This window comes from Aotus nancymaae, unplaced genomic scaffold (assembly GCF_030222135.1).
Source record: "Aotus nancymaae isolate 86718 unplaced genomic scaffold, 86718_ANA_hifiasm-v0.15.2.pri h1tg000039l, whole genome shotgun sequence".
In the NCBI taxonomy this organism is placed as follows: Eukaryota; Metazoa; Chordata; class Mammalia; order Primates; family Aotidae; genus Aotus; species Aotus nancymaae.
The window spans coordinates 3,871,978-3,891,084 of NW_026988453.1; the positions used below are offsets into that span (position 1 = coordinate 3,871,978).

Genomic DNA, 19,107 nt, shown 5'->3' on the forward strand with positions numbered 1-19,107 from the left:
CCCCCCAACCCCGCCACCGCCCTTTCTTTCTTTTTGAGATGAAGTCTCACTCTGTTGCCAGGCTGGAGTGCAGTGGCACAATCTCAGCTCACTGCAACCTCTGACTCCCAGGTTCAAGTAATTCTCTTGTCTCGCCTCCCAAATAGCTGGGACTACAGGCATGTGCCACCACACCCAGCTAATTTTCATATTTTTAGCAGAGATGGGGGGTTTCACCATGTTGGCCAGGATGGTCTTATCTCTTGACCTCGTGATCCGCCCGCCTCGGCCTCCCAAAGTGCTGGGATTACAGGTGTGAGCCACCAAGCCTGGCCTATTTATTTATTTTTGAGACAGAGTTTCACTCTTGTTGCCCAGGCTGGAGTGCAATGTCTCGATCTCGGCTCACTGTAACCTCCACCCACGGGTTCAAGCAATTCTCCTGCCTCAGCCTCCCGAGTAGCTGGGATTTGAGATTTACGCACATGCTCACTATTCTCCTTTCCCACCATTATTTCTTCCATCCCACACCTTCCTTCCTGGCATGATCTTTATCTGTAGACTATCATAGTTTTAAAGTTCTCTTATATGTATGTTGGCAATAACTTTCTCAGTTTTATTTGAAAAGCTTTTCATTTTGCCCTTGCTCTTGAAGGGCAGCTGTGCTGAAGAGACGGAGGTTTTGGTTCTTTTTTCTCAGAGGGCATCTGAGATGAGCTCAGGCTGGTGAGAGGGGTGGGAGGGACAGGTGGGGCAAGTAGGAGCCTCCACAAAAAGGCAGCCCTGCATTGGGTGCTGCAGCCTGAGGGGCTGAGGAGAGTGCAGGTGGAGTCTGGTGAGGAAGGCAACGCTGTGGGAGGGGCGGTGCTGATGGTGGGAGGTGAGCTACATAGAGGAGGATTGATCAAATAAATAAATACCTAAAGGAAAATGAGCGGCAGGTTTCTGTCAGTTACAAATATGAATGAATCCTGTTGTATTGAATTGGAATTGGAAGTATCAACATGAACTCATGGTCTCATGGCTTCTAATAAATATAGACACAGAAAAACACACACTTAGATATACAGCTGACCCTTGAACAACATAGATTTCAATGGTGTGAGTCCACTGATACATATAAATTTCAACCAAACACAGACCAAAATACTTGGGTTCAGCAAGGCCAACCGCAGGATTCAAGTATGCAATGATTTTGGTACATACGCAGGTGATCCTGGAACCAGTCCCCGACAGATGCCGCGGGACGACTGTATTCCCTTGCTCTATCCACTGGGAGGTCCTAAGCAGTGATAGTCCAATAGCAATAAACACGCAGAGCCCAGGTCTTTCTTTTTAAATACTATCCTCTATTAAAAGAAACCAGGGCTCCTTGGAGAAGGCATGATTCCAGGGCTGAGGCAGGGAAAGAAAAACGTAAGCATGGAACATCTTCTTTCGATAGAAAATAAGGAAGACTCAATGATGGAGATATGAACAAAGTACACAGAAACCAACTGGAGGCCAGGCATGGTAGCTCACGCCTGTAATCCAAGCACTTTGGAGGCCAAGGTGGGCGGATCACCTGAGGTCAGGAGTTCAAGACCAGCCTGACCAACATGGTGAAACCCCGTCTTAAAAAAAAGAAAGAAAGAAAGAAAGAAAGAAACCAACTGGAAAATGCTTCCACTGGCCAGATGGAGATCAACTGGAATATCAAAACAAATAATGATAATAACAGATTGTAAACCTCTGAATAACAGGAAGCTGTGAGTCCATACAGCTATAAATACATATATAAATAAATTTAAAGTGTGGTGAAGAATGAGAAATTTACATTTCAAAGTACATCTCAAAGTACTCTCCGCAAAATACTTACTAAACACAAAGGGGAAAAAAAAATAAACTTTACAATTACTTTACAGATCGTATGACCAAGAAAAGGACATACTGATAACTGTGCAACCTAAAAGGATGCAATGAAAAAAACAAACCATCTCTTCTGTGATATCCCTGTCAAAGACATATAACTTGAATCTAATCAATTGAGGGATGTTCTTCAAAGTAAGTGGCTTGTAAACCTTAAAAGTGCCAAGATTAGGGCCGGGTGTGGTGGCTCACACCTGTAATCCCAGCACTTTGGGAGGCCGAGGCACGCAGATCACGAGGTCAGGAGATCAGGACAGTCCTGGCCAACATGGTGAAATCCCACCTCTACTAAAAACACAAAAATTAGCTGGGTGTGGTAGCACATGACTGTAGTCTCAGCTACTCAGGAGGCTGAGGCAAAAGAATCACTTGAACCTGGGAGGCAGAGGTTGCAGTGTGCCAAGGTTGTGCCGTTGCACTCCAGCCTGGGCAACAAGAGCAAAACTTGGACCCCCACCCCACAAAAAAATGTGTGAAAACACTGTGCCCGATCATATGTGTTCCTACTAAATGTTGCAAGCTGGAAACTAACACCGATATATTAAGATATATTTTTTAAGAATCAGAATGCAAGCTTAGTTTAAAAGCTATTAGAAGTTTGCACGGTGGCGCAAGCCTGTAATCCCAGCACTTTGGGAGGCCGAGGCGGGTGGATCACGAGGTCATGAGATCGAGACCATCCTGGTCAACATGGTGAAACCCCGTCTCTACTAAAAACACAAAATATTAGCTGGGCATAGTGGCACATGCCTGTAATTTCAGCTACTCAGGAGGCTGAGGCAGGAGAATTGCCTGAACCCAGGAGGCGGAGGTTGCGGTGAGCCGACATCGCGCCATTGCACTCCAGCCTGGGTAACAAGAGTGAAACTCCGTCTCAAAAAAAAAAAAAAAAAAAAAAGAAGTTTGCATCTACTTATCCACTTAAATTATAATGTTAACCATTGTTTGCAACAAAAATAAATTTAATGCAGAGGTTGATATGAGACTGTAGTTAAACTCCATTAACCCAACTTCAAATTTGATGCCCATCAAAAATACTTGTATTATTTACTTTATAAATATATATTGCTGAACTTACAATTTGGCATTAATATCATCTTTATCTGTTTTATATACTGGAGGTCCACCTTTAAAAATCACTGATCCAGTAACCCATTAATTATCAACCTGTAATTTCTTAAAACATTTTACAGGCTTTAAATCTGTCAGATACTACCCAGATGTTTCAAATAAATAAATAAATAAAATAAATCTGTCAGATACATCTGATTTGACCTTCAAAAGATTCCAACATGAAAGGAGCTTCATCCCAGCTGGTACTGCTGCCCACAGTGCCCTCTCCCTGAGTCCCCTCTCCCAACTCCCTGCCAACCCAGCTCCTCCCCTGGGTCTCCAGAGCCTCCCTGCCACCCCAGTTAACTAAACAGTTAATGTCCAGAATACCAAGGGGCCTCAAGGACCCAGCTCCTGCACTAAAGCTGCAGTCTACTTTGATTGGTCAACATCTGTGGCAAATCTTCCATTACACATTTTTATTTCAAAGGCAGGTATCTTCAGCCGCCCATTCAAACTCAAGAAAACTGATGCCCCCAGAAGTGAAGTAAGTTTATCTATGACCATACAGCTACCAAGTTCCAAAGCTAGAATCAGACCACATTGCTTTTACATACTTTTACATATCATAAAATACAGACTATGCATAAGAGCATGGCTAAGGAAAGAAGAAAGTCGGGTAAATTAAGCTTTCAATTTTAGCAACTACTATTTATTGGCTACAGATCCTTCAATAAACCCCATCTTTCTGAGATTCAACTTCTTGACTATAAAACATGGGCTAGGGATATGCCAACCCACCTTCAGAAGTAAATGTGATACTTGAATGAGATAATGTGTGTGAGAACATTCAACAGCCTTTGGCATATAACAGGCACTCAATAAATTGTGTTTCTTTCCTTTCCTAAATAAAACAAACTTTAAAAAAAAACCTAAGGCTTATTTAGTAAGAATTTAAAGACTCCCTAAAATCTTTTAAAAGTTCTTCAAGGGGAAAAAAACCCACTAGTTCCTGTACTGCTTACAAAACTTTTCAAAGACATTGTATCAAATCAGTGCTTACCTTAACATGCTGTTGCAGACGGTAAAGCTGTGGGGGTAAGGGTAAGCCCCCTACAAGAAGCACAGTTTTCATGCGTGGCAGGCCACTCATCAATTCTTTAGCTTGTCTCTCTATCTGAATGGCTAACTCTCTGGTTGGTGTAAGAATGAGTGCAGATGGAGTTTTCCTCTGCAAAGATGTGAAAAACAACTTTAAAAACACCAGCAATTAATTCCTGCCAACATGAACTAAATCTTCACAAGGATTCCAGGAACATGGCCCTTTTAAAGCATTCCCAACTGGATATGAGTTCTCCTGCCTTCTGCTTACTGCAGATTTTTTCCTCCAAAACCATCATAAATTAAACCCATTTCTTACATAACACAGAATATAATGAAAATTGGAGCTGCGGAGAGGCATCCACAGTAACCAAGGTAAGAAAACTGAAGCTTTGCTCCTAGTTAACTGGACCTTGTAATCTGTAGTCATCCTCCTCTAAAGCGAGAACCCAACAGTCGCCATGCAGATCTGGTCCAAGCTGGCATGCTACCCCTGGTTTTTCCCGCTTGGCTCTCTTGCAGATTCACTTCTTTCTTTGTCCATAGAACTCACATATATACCCACATCCTATTTCGGGCTTTATGGCTCTATTTTGGTCTTGAGTATGTGTGACCTGTATTTTAAACAATCTAGTGCTTTTTTTTTTTTCTCACACTATCTTCTACTACTCTTTAGTTTTCCAAATTTTTCTCCTTTATCTTTCCTCTCTTTGCTCACATTTTTTCCTCACTTCCCTTCCTGCCATACTTCATACTTCAGAAGCTCACCAGTCCTTGGCAAATAGTAATTACTCACCATGCTTGTTAAACTAATTATATGTGAAAGTGCTTTATACATAAACTAACAAGTAAGGTACGGTAGTGATTATTTTAAGATGAACCACAGATCACAGTTAAGAGTCTATGTTGAAGCTCTACGACGTGCTTCAAACTCAGTATGAATCAGTTTCTTCAAAACACAAAATCCAAGGAGGCTAAACTGACACAAATGGCAGCTCGTCTGGTCAGCTGGATTTTTTCCCCCTCAAATCCAAAGTTCATTCTTTTAATAGAAAAACTATTAAAAAGAAAATGTTTTGTAAGGAAACAAGTTTTTAGATCCTCCATAATGAGATCTCTGGTTCAACATAACACAAGAAAAATTCCCTGAAATTATGTTTTCATACAAACTACTATCAGAAGCAAAATCACTAGAGGCACTAGTGACTACAATTCCAAACGTAGTTTTAGCCTGCAATTTTAATATAGTTAAGAATGAAACTTGGTAAACCCCTCATTTGTTTCCAAGAATAATACACGTGAACTCTATCATTAATACTTACCTCGAATAAAGCTTGCATGATAACAGGAAGAAGAAAAGCAGCTGTTTTTCCTGAGCCAGTATCTGCACTGGCCAGAATGTCTCTTCCCAGAAGTCCCACAGGAATCATCTGCATTTGAATGGGGGTTGGCACTTCATAGCCTGATTTCTTCAAGTTGTGATTTAAGACCTCAGGGAAACCACAATGCTCAAAGTCAATAATGGGCCTAGTGACTTCTTGTCCTTGAACTAAAATTCCCAGCTGCTGTTTAAGATTTTCAATCTGGTCTTCTTGAAGGTTCAAAATAAAGGGGTGCTCTTTGTACACATAGGAAGCATTCAGTGGAGACTCTGGCTCAGAATCAGCCTTCTGTGGACCGCTGAGTTTTGATTTCTCTTCCTTTTCCTTAACTTGCAGAAGATGTTTTGCTTTACACTCCAAACTACACACATCTTCATCTGTCTTATCACAGATATACTCTCCGTAACGACCACAGACAACACAGACGGGTTCCCCCGGTTCCGGCCAGCGCTGTGTTTTGGAAAATGACTTAACCGGCTCTTCAGAAGGATGGCTGTCCTTCACACCCTGCTCAGGATCTACCGAATGAACCTCTGCCAGCTGGCCACCTGGGCTGGGGAGAGGGCAGGATTCACTGCTGTGCCTGTCTGGTGTTGTGGCTGCGTCTGTAACTAAAGCATCAGTGGGAACATCTCTGCTTTTGTCCAGCTGAAGGTCTTCTGAGTCTGGTTTAATTCTCTTAGCCACACAACTTTTGCCATCATCATTAGCATTCCTCTTGATTTTTAGAGATCTTGGAACAAACATCCTTCAATATTCTGTTAGGGAAACTACATAATGAGATTTATTTTACCATTAATAAAGTTCACATATAAAGTACCATATGATTAACAGCCAGGCACGGTGGTTCACACCTGTAATCCCAGTACTTTGGGAGACCGAGGCGGGCGGATCACTTGAGGTCAGGAGTTTGAGACCAGCCTGGCCAACATGCTGAAACCCCATCTCTACTAAATATTCAAAAATTAGCTGGGCGTGGCAGCACGCACTTGTAATCCCAGCTATTCAGGAGGCTGAGGCAGGAAAAGCACTTGAACCCGGGAGGCAGAGGTTGCAGTGAGCTGAGATCATGCCCCTGCACTCCAGCCTGGGCGACAGGGTGAGATGCTGTCTCAAAAAATGAAAAAATAAAAATAAAAATAAAGTACCTTATGTTTGTCACAGAATCAGCCTAGTGTCCTGGGGCTGGCTATGCCTGAAATGAATAGTGCGGACATCATGACATTCTTTATATCAAGCTTTTCTTCCATTCACCAGATTCCACTGATGACGAGATGTAGTCTTCTTCCTCACACATAGCAATGTTGAAACACTGCACGCTGCTCAACATAGCCTTGTACACATGGTCTATTTCTGTTTACTGATTATTTGCACTTTGAGGTATCAGATATTATAGAAATTCTGGGGTAAATCCTATTATAGCATCAAAAAAGAAAACAGGAACCCCAGGACCTAAAGTACAAAAAAAAAAAAAAAAAAAAAAAAAAAAAACAGGAGGGATACTTCACAATTAGAATCTTTAAAATCAAAACCACAAATCATAGAGAAAATGCTATTTTCATGTAAGTAACACTTAGTGTTTATGTGCCAAGCACAATACTTCAACTAATCTTTACAACCACCATGTAAATCGGTTAGCATTAACTAATATATATGCACAGATATTTTTTCGTTATGCTATACTATGTGTATTACAGACTAATATACATAGTATAGCATAATGAAAAAATAATATACATAACATAATGAAAAAACGTGTGTGTGTGTGTATGTGTGTGTGTATAACACACATTATATACCCTCAGAAGAAACTGAGCCACCTAGGAATTAAGTGGTTTGTCCAAGCTCAAATAATTCTTAAATGTTACAGCCCTGGCACTCTGGCTCCAGAGCATAAGCTCTCAACCATTTGAGGACTAAGCTCTAATTTTTTTATTTTACCCAAATTCCTTTCTAAGGGGTCTCGAGAGTCAGGTCTTACAAACCATACATTCTCATTAGATGGGTGTCTTTAACCCTGTACATTGTGACTCACTTTCCAATCTCACTCTGACATAACAAGGAAGAAAATCAAAATGTTTTACCCCAAAATATATGTTCTTGCCATACCTTAAAACTGCCCTGCAAAGTCTCTTGTGGGAAAAATCCATATTTTATAGAGAATTCCCTTCCCGCTTTGTTTTCCTTCCTTCCTTCCCAGATCCAGGAGATAACCAACTAAGAGCCAGGCACCCTTTAAAGTCCAATATAAAACAATTTACAACCTGCTCTCTCTAAAGTCTGCTATCTAAGAGCTTCCTCTGCACAGTAAAATGTGGTCTCCACAATCCTTTATCTTTAACCTGAACATTCCTTTTTATAGATTCCAGATCTTGAGATAACCTCAACCAATTGTCAACTAGATAATGTTTACATTTAACCGTGGCCTGGAAGTCCTGGGGTTTGAGTTGTCCCGCCCTTCTAAACTGTACCAATGTATTTCTTTTTTCTTTTTCTTTTTTTTCCTTAATATCAGTAATACTAAAATAACCAATGTATTTCTTAAATGTATTTGATTAATGTCTCGTGCCTTCCTGAAATATATAAACCAAGCTGTACCCCAACCGCCTTGGGCACATGTTCTCAGGACCTCCTGAGGGCTGTGTCACCGGCCATGGTCACTTGTACTTGGCTCAAATAAATCTCTTCAAATATTTTTAGAGTTTGACTCTTTCCATCAACATCTATTTACACTAAAACATGTCTTTGCAAAATTACAGTGATTGGGAAGACTTTTAACCTAATCTGGGGACTATCAAATATACTAATAAATATTTTTCTTAAAAAAAATTCTTTCTTTAAATTGCCAGATTCTAATTTCCAGAAAAATTCCAACAGAAATGCAACCGAGGGTCTAGAATCACTATCCTAAGACTCAGAAAATGTACAGGGGTGGCGGGCGGGACAGGGACAGCTCTGTGTGGGCAGGAAAGAGCTTGGAACTCAAAGTCTGCCAATGGCGAAAGGGAACGGGCTCCTGCTGGGCAGACAGCGGCGCGGCCTCCAATTCTCGCCAATGGCCCCCGCACCCCCGCACGACGGAGGACCCTCCCCTCGGGCGTTGCCTCCCACCCACGCCCGGCGGCACCGCACCCCGAAGCGCCTGCACGTCACGGAGCTGCTAGGAGACGGGCGGGGCGCCGGGTTCCGGGTAGAGGCCCGGGACTGGGAGAACTGCAAGGATGGGAGGGGGGCCGCGCAGGGGCCTCCGTCAAGCCGCCGCGGCCTAGCGCCCCGGGTTTCGGAGGAGGGGCTGCAGGACGGCCAGGGCCCGAGCTCCGGGGCACGCTCACCCGCGCAGGCCTGAGGCCGCGTCCGCTCCCGCTCGGGGCCGGCTCCCTCTTCCAGGCTCCAGCCCAGGTTTCCGGCCGACAAGTCCCGACCTGCTTGTTCGCACTGCGGCCCTGGACAGCTGGTGCGGAGCGGAGCGCAGAATCCACTTCTCCGGGTTTTGGGAGGGTGCCGCAGGCACGTCTTCCGGGCGGTGGGGAGGCGGGGCCACCGCGGGAGCGGAGCTCGTTGGGAGCCGGCAGTGGATTGGGAGGGAGGGAGGAGGGATGGGGCCGGGAAGCTCCGCGAATCATCCACGCTCCCTCCCGGCTCTGGGCTGGTGGCAAATCTCGGAACCGGTCGGAGATGGACGGGTTCTGGACGGAGGGGCACGTTTGGAGATCGTCTTGGAAGAATTTACGTAATCGAGTGGGCTGGGACTGGTGGAAAAGAGTCGGAGCAGCCGGGAAGAAGCTGGAGGGTGGTGCGGGGGGCCTGGCACCTTTAGAAAGTGGGAAGTGTGAGTGTAAAAGGGAGGGGCACTGCCCGTTGGGCCCCAAAACGCTTTTCTGCCTTTAGCTATTAAGTAGAGGCACTCCAACATTTAAGCGGAGTCAGCTTGATGTGTCGTATTTGATATGCTGCATAATATTTCCTGCACCGCTGCCCTCCCGCCTCCCCCCACCCCCAGCCTCAACACCAACAAGAAAATAACAGAAGTCACGGTTCTTGGTCCTTGTGGGCTGACATTTCCCTGTTTTTCCAGCCTGTGGAGCCATGTGTTCCAATCAGCTTGTAGTTGAAAAGTGATGAGGGAGAGGAGAAAGCACGGGAGACTTACATTCAGGTCCCTTAACTTTTAAAAATATTTCCAATTTAATAGTTGATGCATACAAAAGAGCATATTTACCAAATATGTAAAATGTAAAGTGTTCTAATAAAACTATCACTCCACCACGTTATCAGTATTTGTATCTATGCATCTCCAGGATTCTACTCCTGGTCTCTTAGCTCACCGCCACTATCCTGAGTTTTGTCTCTCTTTACCATTTTAAGTGTTTTTTTTTTTTTTTAAATCATATTTGGATACATTCCTAACCGCGTATTGGTGTGTTTTTCTTCTTTTTGAGCTTTATAAAAATATATATAGCCTTCTGGAATTAGCTTTTTATCACTCAACATTTTTTTATTATTATTCACCGAGGTTAAGTGTAGTAACAGAGCATTTATTTTTTTACTGCCTAGTCAAAAGGAAGTTTTCTCCTGTCAGGAATGTATTCAGTGCTGTATCGGATAGGAGTAAAAACGCACTTTAAGTATTTTTTTTTATTGATAAGAACCACACAGACTAAACTTATCAGACTTCCCAAGTTTGTAGGGCACAAACCTATAATAGAACTCTTTTCCTGGATTTTGTGACATTTGTAATTGTAATTTCTTTTGCCATAATAAAAAATATTCACTTTTGAACTAAATTTTTATTCATAACTCTGTATCTTTTCCTTTAAAAGCCTCCGTCTTCTTCAATTATGTAAGCTAGTACCCCACAAAACCTGAATCTGCCCCGAGTAATTACTAATAAGGCCAGTAGGAGCATGCTTGTTCACCTTCTGTCCATGCGCTGGAGTCTCATTTGTACTTAGGAGCAGCACTACTACATCAGAGGCTGTGGGGGCTGTTCAGCTTTCAAAGATAACACAGAAATGTTTTCAAAGTGGTTGTACCAATCTATACTGCCACCAGCACTTACAACAATTCTCTCTAATCCTCCTTATTTTCACACTTGCTACTTTTTGCTAATCTACCCAGAATAAATAGGTACTAGGTTTTTGTCTTAATTTGCATTCTGTAATTACTGACAAGGTTGAGCACTTTGAAATATGTTGATTATTTATTCATGTTTTCTCTTCCCCTTCTAAGAGTGTATATGTGTGTGTGTGTGTACATATATAAATGTATATATAATGTATATATGCATATATAATTAATAATCTTTTGTCAATTGTATGCGTTGCAGATATCTTCTCCCTATTTATAGTGTTTTCAAATAAAAAAATTTTTTTTACTTCTTTTGAAAAAAATCAGTCTTATAAGAAAGTTTCAGAATTAATGAACCCCTGTAGACCCTTCACATAGGGTCACAGTTTGCCACATTTGCCATATTTGTAAGAGTGTCTATGTAATATATACATATATAATATATACATATATATAATATGTATTATATATATTATTTTCTGAATCATTTGGGAGTAAGTTGTAGCATGTGTCTCCAAAGACAATGATACTCTCTTACTCACAGAAAAATGTTCCAATTGAGGTCGTTTTTGTCTGTTTTTTTGTCACCTAGGCTGGAGTGCAGTGGTGCAATCTCAGCTCACTGCAACCACCTCCCGGGCTCAAGTGAGGCTCCCACCTCAGCTTCCCGAGTAGCTGGGACTACAGGCACACACCACCACACCTGGAATTTTGTTGTTGTTGTTAGAGATGGGGTTTTGCCATGTTGCCCAGGGTGGTCTCCACCTGCTGGGCTCAATCAATCCACCTGCCTTGACCTCCCAAAATACTGGGATTACAGGTATGAGCCACTGGGCCTGGCCCAAATTTAGGTAGTTTAACATTGATAGAGTACAGAGAGCTAACATGCAGCCCTTACTGAAAATTTACCAGTTGTTCCATTAAGGTGTTTTAGAGCTGTTTTTTTTCTTCCCTAATCCAGGATTCAGTCCAAGATCTTTTCATTTTCTTTATGAAGTCCTTTTTTCTGTTTTTTTTTATTTTTTAAGAGACAGGGTCTTCTCTCTGTCACTCAGGCTGGAGTGCGGTAGCCCGATCATGCTCTATGGCTAGTCTATGGTCAATTTTTATATATTTTAAAACCAGAGAAGAATGTTTATTCACCAACAGGTAGGTACATGACATTTGCAAATAAATCAAGCTTGGTATTTCAGATATTCTATATGTTTTCTAATGTTCATGTTCATATTTCCCCATCAGAATTTCTCTTACCCATTAGTAGATAAAATAAATCAAGCAATCAGTCTCCCATTATAAAGGTAGATTTGTTCATTTTTCCCTGTATTCCAGCAATTTTAGTTTTGTGTATTTTGAGGGTCATTTTATTTTAGAATCAATATTTATAAAGCAATTAAGCATTAATGTATCATAGAATCTTAGGTTTGAATTTGTTCATCAGAGTCCAATCACCACCCCTTACTTCTGTCTATACCCTTGTAGGAGGAATTATTTTATAGCACCCTGCCACATGACCAACCAACTTGTTAAATACTTTTAGAGACAAGGTGCTTCCCACCTTATAGAGTAGTCCAGTTCTTCACTGGAGAGCTCCATGATTATACTTACTATTTAATTAGACTCTATATGGCTAGGCATTGTGCAAAGCATTTTAGAAACATTGTCATACTTAATTCTCACTGAACCTTATAAAGTAGGCATTTTATCCTCATTGTACTGATGAAGCAACAGGTTAGGGTAATTAAACAGCTTGCCCAAGGTCACAGAGCTAGGTAGTGGCACAGCAGGAATTTAAGCCCAGATCTGTCTCCTAAATCCACTAGACTACACTGCCTTCAAGCTCTTCTTTTGTTGTTGTTTTTTAAATTTTTTGGGTTTTTTGTTTGTTTTTGAGACAGAATCTTGCTCTGTTGCCCAGGTTAGAGTGCAGTGGCGCCATCTTGGCTCACCGCAAGCTTCACCTCCCGAGTTCAAGCGATTCTCCTGCTTCAGCCTCCGAATAGCTGGGATTACAGGTGCCCGCCACCACGCCAGGCTAATTTTTGTATTTTTAGTAGAGACAGGGTTTCACCATCTTGGCCAGGCTGGTCTCAAACTCCTGACCTGTTGATCTACCCGCCTTGGCCTCCCAAAATGCTGAGATTACAGGCATGAGCCACTGCGCCTTGTCTAAGCTCTTCTTTAGGCAGGTATAAAACCATGTCCTTTTAACTTTCAATCAGGAAACCTGGTTTCAACACCATTTTTAGTGTTCCTAAACTTCCAAATCTTTTGGAAACCTTAGACATAACTCACGCTCACATGTTCCATAACTGTGCCCAACTTTCCTTAGTTTTCTCATGGAAGCTTTGGACCTTTGCCATATATATTCGTATTCTTATTGTTACTTTTGGAAAAGTAGCCAATCTGGATGAGCAGGATGATCCATTCTGAATGAATGAATGAAGTCTAGTGAGTTGCAACTCATTTCTACATGTGAGTTAGGATGCTGGATGAAGCCTAATTTTCAACATCAAATTCTTCACCTCTCAAGGCTAATAAGTCAAACCTCAGAGCCACTCAGGTCTCACCTGTGGCTCTTTCCCTCTCTGTTCTTTATCCAAAAAGCTCAGAATCGGCCAGGTGTGGTGGCTCACACCTGTAATCCCAGCACTTTGGGAGGCTGAGGAGGGCGGATAACGAGGTCAGGAGTTCAAGATCAGCCTGACCAATATGGTGAAACCCTGTCTCTACTGAAAATACAAAAATTAGCTGGGCTTGGTAGTCTGCGCTTATAATCCTGCTACTCAGGAGGCTGAGGCAGGAGAATTGCTTGAACCGAGGAGGCAGAGGTTACAGTGAGCCGCGATCATGCCACTGCACTCCAGCCTGGGCGACAGAGCAAGACTCCATTTCAAAAAAAAAAAAAAAGCTCTTAGATCTCACCAGAGCACAGTACAATTAATCTGAACTCCCATTTCTGTTTTCTTCACAAAAGGTCTTCGCTGACATGGTTTCATGATGGTCTTTTAGTTGTGGGGCCACAGAAAACATTATTTATGGTAGGTCACATGGAAATCACAGATGGCGTAACTAATACAATTTTAAAATGCATTGTGCTTTCTGGCAGGGAGGAACGGGAAAGTATACAAGGTGACTCAATGAGACAAGAGTTGTGGAATGCATACATCCTACATAACTATTCTAAGAGTTTGCCTTAAGCTGTGTCTTAGAACAGGAAATGCTGCAATAATGTGAGCTGACCTGTATGTTTCTCATGTGCTGTTGAAACATGTATAGAAATAATAATGCCTAGCATTCTTTCATCTCGGGAAACTTCAGTCTCACACCTATTAGTTTATAGCTACTCCTTACTCTTTTAATATGTGAGGCTTGGAAAGCCCTGTATAAATTTTCATCAAGGTGGAGACAGGAAAGCACAGATAATGGTATTTGACTGCCATAGATTTTTTTTTTTCCACTTGTATCATGACAATGAATCAGCTCAGAACTCAGACCCCAGTACTTTCTGCCTTTGGTATCTTTTCCTGATAAGTAGTCTGACTAAGTATTTAAATTCTAAAAATCGAATTATTTACTCATTCAACAGATTTATGGCATTTGCCATGTGCCCAGAGCTGGGAATATAATGACGAAATAGGAAGTCATAATCTCTGCCCTCACCATGCTTCCAGCAGGGAGGTGGAGGAGGGGAGACAGACAATTCCATAGTAAGGGCTGATAAAGGAATTACAGGGTGTCATAAGAATGTAAGGATGGGGACATAAGCCAGACCTGCTGAATCAGGGAAAGCTTCCCAGAGGAAATGACATCTAAATTGAGATCTAAAAGCTGAAGAGGAATTGGGACAATTAAAATAGGAAAAAGAAGAGGAAGGAAAGGCCCAAAGTGAGGTATAGCACATCCAAGGAAATGAAAGAAGTTAGGTATTAGTCTTCTTAAATCAAGTTATATTGCAGCAACCAATGATCGCAAAATGTCAGTGGCATTTAACAGCAAAGATTTATTTCTTTATGCTGCAATATGGAGAAATGCTTGTAGGGGATGCTAAAATATGGAGAGAAGGTTGTTGTAAAGGGTAAAACTGAGGTAGGAAGATGAGGCAGTAGCTCATCCTGAAGAGGAGGGTGGCCTGAACTTCAGCATGGCCTAAAGTAGTGACAGTGGAGAAAAAGAGAAGCAGACAGAATCAAGAGATACAGAGAAAGTTAGGTCAATAGTTCTTCCTGATGATAGGACGTGGAGGGTGAAGGAGACAGAGTCATGGTTGACACTCAAGTTCAATACGCACTACGTAGCTTTATAGTAACCACAAAACAACATGATGATGAAAGCTTTTATAGAGATGAATTTTTTTTTTTTTTTTTTTGAGACAGAGTCTCACTCTGTGGCCCAGGCTGGAGTGCAGTGGCTCGATCTTGGCTCACTGCAACCTCCACCTCCCGGGTTTAAGCAGTTCTCTGCCTCAGCCTCCCCAGTAGCTGGGATTACAGGCATGTACCACCATGCCTGGTTAATTTTTGTATTTTTAGTAAAGATGGGGTTTCACCATCTTGGCCAGGCTGGTCTTGAACTTCTAACCTCATGATCCACCCTCCTTGTCCTCCCAAAGTGCTGGGATTATAGGTGCGAGCCTATGGAGCCTATAGAGATGAATATAATACTTATAACATGATAAATATTTTAATGTAATAATTTTAGAAATGTCATCTTATGAATCTCATATACATCATAGAGTTTGTGATCTCAGTGATCAATATTATTTTTTTCTGCTCAAACTCCTGGTACAGATACATTCACAGAAGTACATAATTCTTGACAGCAAAACTTCTGGGATGCCAAATTAAAATGAGTTCTGTTTACCATTCTACATTCATTCTAAAACTTGAACTTACAAAGACGTCATTGGATGGTTAGAAATATAGACAGCTAAAGGCTCAGGCAGATTTCGCTAGATTCAATATTGCAAGGCTGTCATACTCTGAGGACGTCAGATAAGAGCTATGACCATTAGCGTACTTAGAAACCGGCTGCCAATATGCATTAATTTTCCAAAGGAAAAAATATTGTGCTGAATTCTCCCTCTCAAGATTAGACATGTCCATGGGACATTAAACTCTCAAAAGATGAAGAGAAGAGCATCTTAGGTTTCCCCAAGGCAACTCAATTTCTCAGCAGTGGACAAATTGAGAGCACCAATTCAGATATTCTTTTATCTGGCAACAGCCTCCTTTTCTTCCAGCTTTACTTTGTTCAACTTCTCCCATCATGATCATTTTCAACAACACTGGGTTCATTAGTCTACTAATTTCTCTCCCAATAGTCAGTCACCTTCTATCTTCCTTTTTCATCGTATGCCACTTAGATCGTGTACTTTCAGGATTAATTTCAGCACTCCAACGAGCCTGAGGTATTTTACTGAAATCAGAAATGTTCCAGTACTGCACAGATGGCCGTAGTGATTAAAAGTGTTGCTTTGTAACCATGGGCTAAGGAGCTGATACCCTGGCATCCTCCAAAGGAGTATGTGTGTGTTTTTTTTTTCCTTAATCACTATGGACTCAAGGATTTATTTTATTTTATTTTATTTTTGAGACAGAATCTTGCTCTGTTGCTCAGGCTGAAGTGCAGTAGCATGATTTAGGCTCACTGCAGCTTCGATCTCCCTGGCTCAAGTGATCCTCCTGCCTCAGCTTCCTGAGTAGCTGGGACTACAGGCGCACTACCACACCCAGGTAATTTTTTAAAAAAATTTTTGTGGCGATGACTTTCTCACTACATTGCCCAGGCTTGTTTCCATCTCCTCCACTCAAGTGATCTTCCTGCCTCTGCCTCCCAAAGTGCTGAGATAACAGGTGTGAGTCACCCCACTAGGCCCAGCTCAAGAATGTTTAACATATTGGGTGCATTTTGGTTTATTGAACTTAATATTGTTTCTGAAGCTGAAATTGTCCTATCTTTGACAGTGGGAACCTCTTTAACATGGCTCTTGGGTCCTTTTGACATAAGTCCAGTAGTCCTTGAAAGTTTCCTTGCTTTCTGGTGTGATGGAGCTTCTTTCCAGCTCATCTTGCAATTTTTTTTTTTTTTTTTGAGATGGAGTCTCGCTTTGTTACCCAGGCTAGAGTGCAGTGGCATGATCTTCGTTCACTGCAACCTCCACCTCCCAGATTGAAGTCATTCTCCTGCCTCAGCCTCACAAGTAGCTGGGACTACAGGTGCACACCACCATGCCTGGCTAATTTTTGTATTTTTAGTAGAGACAGGATTTTGCAATGTTGGCCAAATTGGTCTTAAACTCCTGACCTCAGGTGATCTGCCTGCCTCGGCCTCCCAAGGTACTAAGATTACAGGCGTGAACCACCGTGTCTAGCCCATCTTACATATTTTTGTCCCAGACTGAGAATCAGCCATTTCTATCAGGAGCCTGGGTTTCTGATTCCCTTTAACAGAAAATGGCATTTACAGGCCACAGTCTAGGCATGAGAGATGCTAATTGCTACTAAATTGGTTATGGTTTCTAAGCCTTTTTAGTGGACAGAGCTCAAACATTCTCTTTTTAGGAGAAAAAAAATCGTAAGTTCATTTTATTCAAATTTAGGATTACAAGGTTTTTATTTAATTTTTTAATTAAAAAGTTTAATTGAAAAGTTAAAAATGGCCAGGCACCGGGTGTGGTGGCTCACGCCTGTAATCCTAGCACTTTGGGAGGCTGAGGTGGGTGGATTACCTGAGGTCAGGAGTTCAAGACCAGCCTGGCCATAATGGTGAAACCCCATCTTAAAAAAAAAAAAAAAAAAAGGGCCAGGCACAGTGGCTCATGCTTGTAATCCTAGCACTTTGGGAGGCAGAGGCAGGTGGATCATCTGAGGTCAAGAGTTTGAGACCAGCCTGGCCAACATGGTGAAACCCTGTCTCTACTAAAAACACAAAAAATTAACTGGGCATGGTGGCAGGCATCTGTAACCTCAGCTACTAGGGAGGCTGAGGCAGGAGGATTTCTTGAATCTAGGATACGGAGGTTATAGTGAGCCAAGATCATGCCACTGCACTCCAGCCTGGGCAACAGAGTGAGACCCCATCCCCCACCACACACACACACACACACACACACACACACACACACACACACAAATGTTTAAAAGGTTTTAAATTTTATTTTGATATCACTTTTACACTGAAAATTTTAGTTTCTAAGAATATTAATATGATTTTATTTGTTATATATAAAATAGTTTTAGAATAACGATACCAAAATTATTACTAACGATATAATTACTGAAAACAGTTTAAAATGTCTTTGACTTTTAAAAAATTCCAGATATATTCCAGTAAGGATGCATAGTCAAATTACTGTGTTTTAAAACCATGTGAAATAATCCTTTCTCTATGGTTAAGCCACCAAGTCAATTCGAAGGTAGATTTATTTGTTTCCTTTCGCTTTTGATTTTTTTGAATTGATTTTCTTTTCCATTTTGATTTAATATTGTTTTATAATTACATAAACCTGGAGTCTCATCTACTTGGGAGGCTGAGTTGGGAGAATAAAGCCCCAGAGTATAAGAGTACAGGGCACTATGATCATACCTGTGAATGATCTGCACTTCTGTTTGGGCAACATAGCAAGACCCATCTCTAAAAAACAAGAACAAATACACAATACATTTACATGGTTTGAAATCGAATCTACAAAACAATGTATATTCTGAAAACTTTTGTTTTTATTCCTGGTCCCTCCACCCTATTCTTTCCCTCTTCCACAGGTTACTGAAATTTTTTTTAACTCAAAATTGTCTTGTTTATCCTTCCATTTTGGAAAATGTAAGCAAGTCTTTTATATCTGTGTGCGCATGCACGCACACACACGCGCACACACACGCACACACACACACACACATCTCCACCTTTTAGATAAACAGAACCATACATTTTTTCCACCTCTTTTCAGTTAACAACATATCCTGGAGCTTGCTTCATAGCAGTGTATAAAAATATTCTTCATTCCTTCATTGGGTGCACTACAGCTCCAGTCTCTCACAGATAACCATTTGAGCTGTTTCCAGTTGGTTGCTCTTTTTTTTGAGACAGAGTCTTGTTCTGTCACCCAGGCTGGAGTGCAATGGTGTGATCTCGGCTCACTGCAACCTCCGCGTCCCGGGTTCAAGCGATTGATTCTCCTGCCTCGACCTCCCGAGTAGCTGGGATTACAGGCGTGGACCACCACCCTCAGCTAATTTTTGTATTTTTATTGGAGTCTGAGTTTCACTGTGTTAGCCAGGATGGTCTCGATCTCCTGACCTCAGGTGACCTGCCCACCTCAGCCTCCCTAAGTGCTGGGATTACAGGCGTGAGGCGCCGTGCCCGGCCTCAGTTATTTGCTATTACAAGTGCTGCAGTGTGTAGCCTTCCAGACACTTTATTAAGCTTTTATAAGTATGATGGTATTTTATGGAATCTGAAACTCCATTGATTATAAGAGACACCATTACTCCATATAACACTAAGAAAGAAAAACACCCTACCAATTAACTGTAAAATGCCATTGATTGTAAAATGAATCTCAATTTCAGAGCTGTAAAATGTAAAAAAGTATACATCTTAACATTTAGGAAATTAAAAT

The 19,107-nt window shown here is 41.6% G+C and overlaps 1 protein-coding gene across 9 annotated transcripts in view; it reads right to left on the minus strand.

Annotated features, from left to right (window-relative positions):
* DDX59 (DEAD-box helicase 59) overlaps positions 1-8,891 on the minus strand; it is a 29,993-nt gene extending 21,102 nt beyond the window's left edge. For 4 of the 9 annotated variants that reach the window (XR_010336483.1, XM_064360213.1, XM_064360212.1 and 1 more), the window contains exons 1-2: positions 5,364-8,469; positions 4,004-4,171 (exon numbers count right to left, since the gene is read on the minus strand). Coding sequence is in view for 8 of the 9 variants with exons in the window: in XM_064360213.1 (XP_064216283.1) it covers positions 4,004-4,171; positions 5,364-6,170 (975 nt within the window). In the remaining variant the exon portion in view is untranslated. Of the gene's footprint in view, positions 1-4,003; positions 4,172-5,363; positions 8,470-8,755 lie in introns of those variants that run through there. The other 5 variants (XM_012459560.2, XM_012459562.3, XM_064360211.1 and 2 more) reach the window with 5 other exon arrangements.
* Between the last annotated feature and the right edge of the window lie 10,216 nt (positions 8,892-19,107).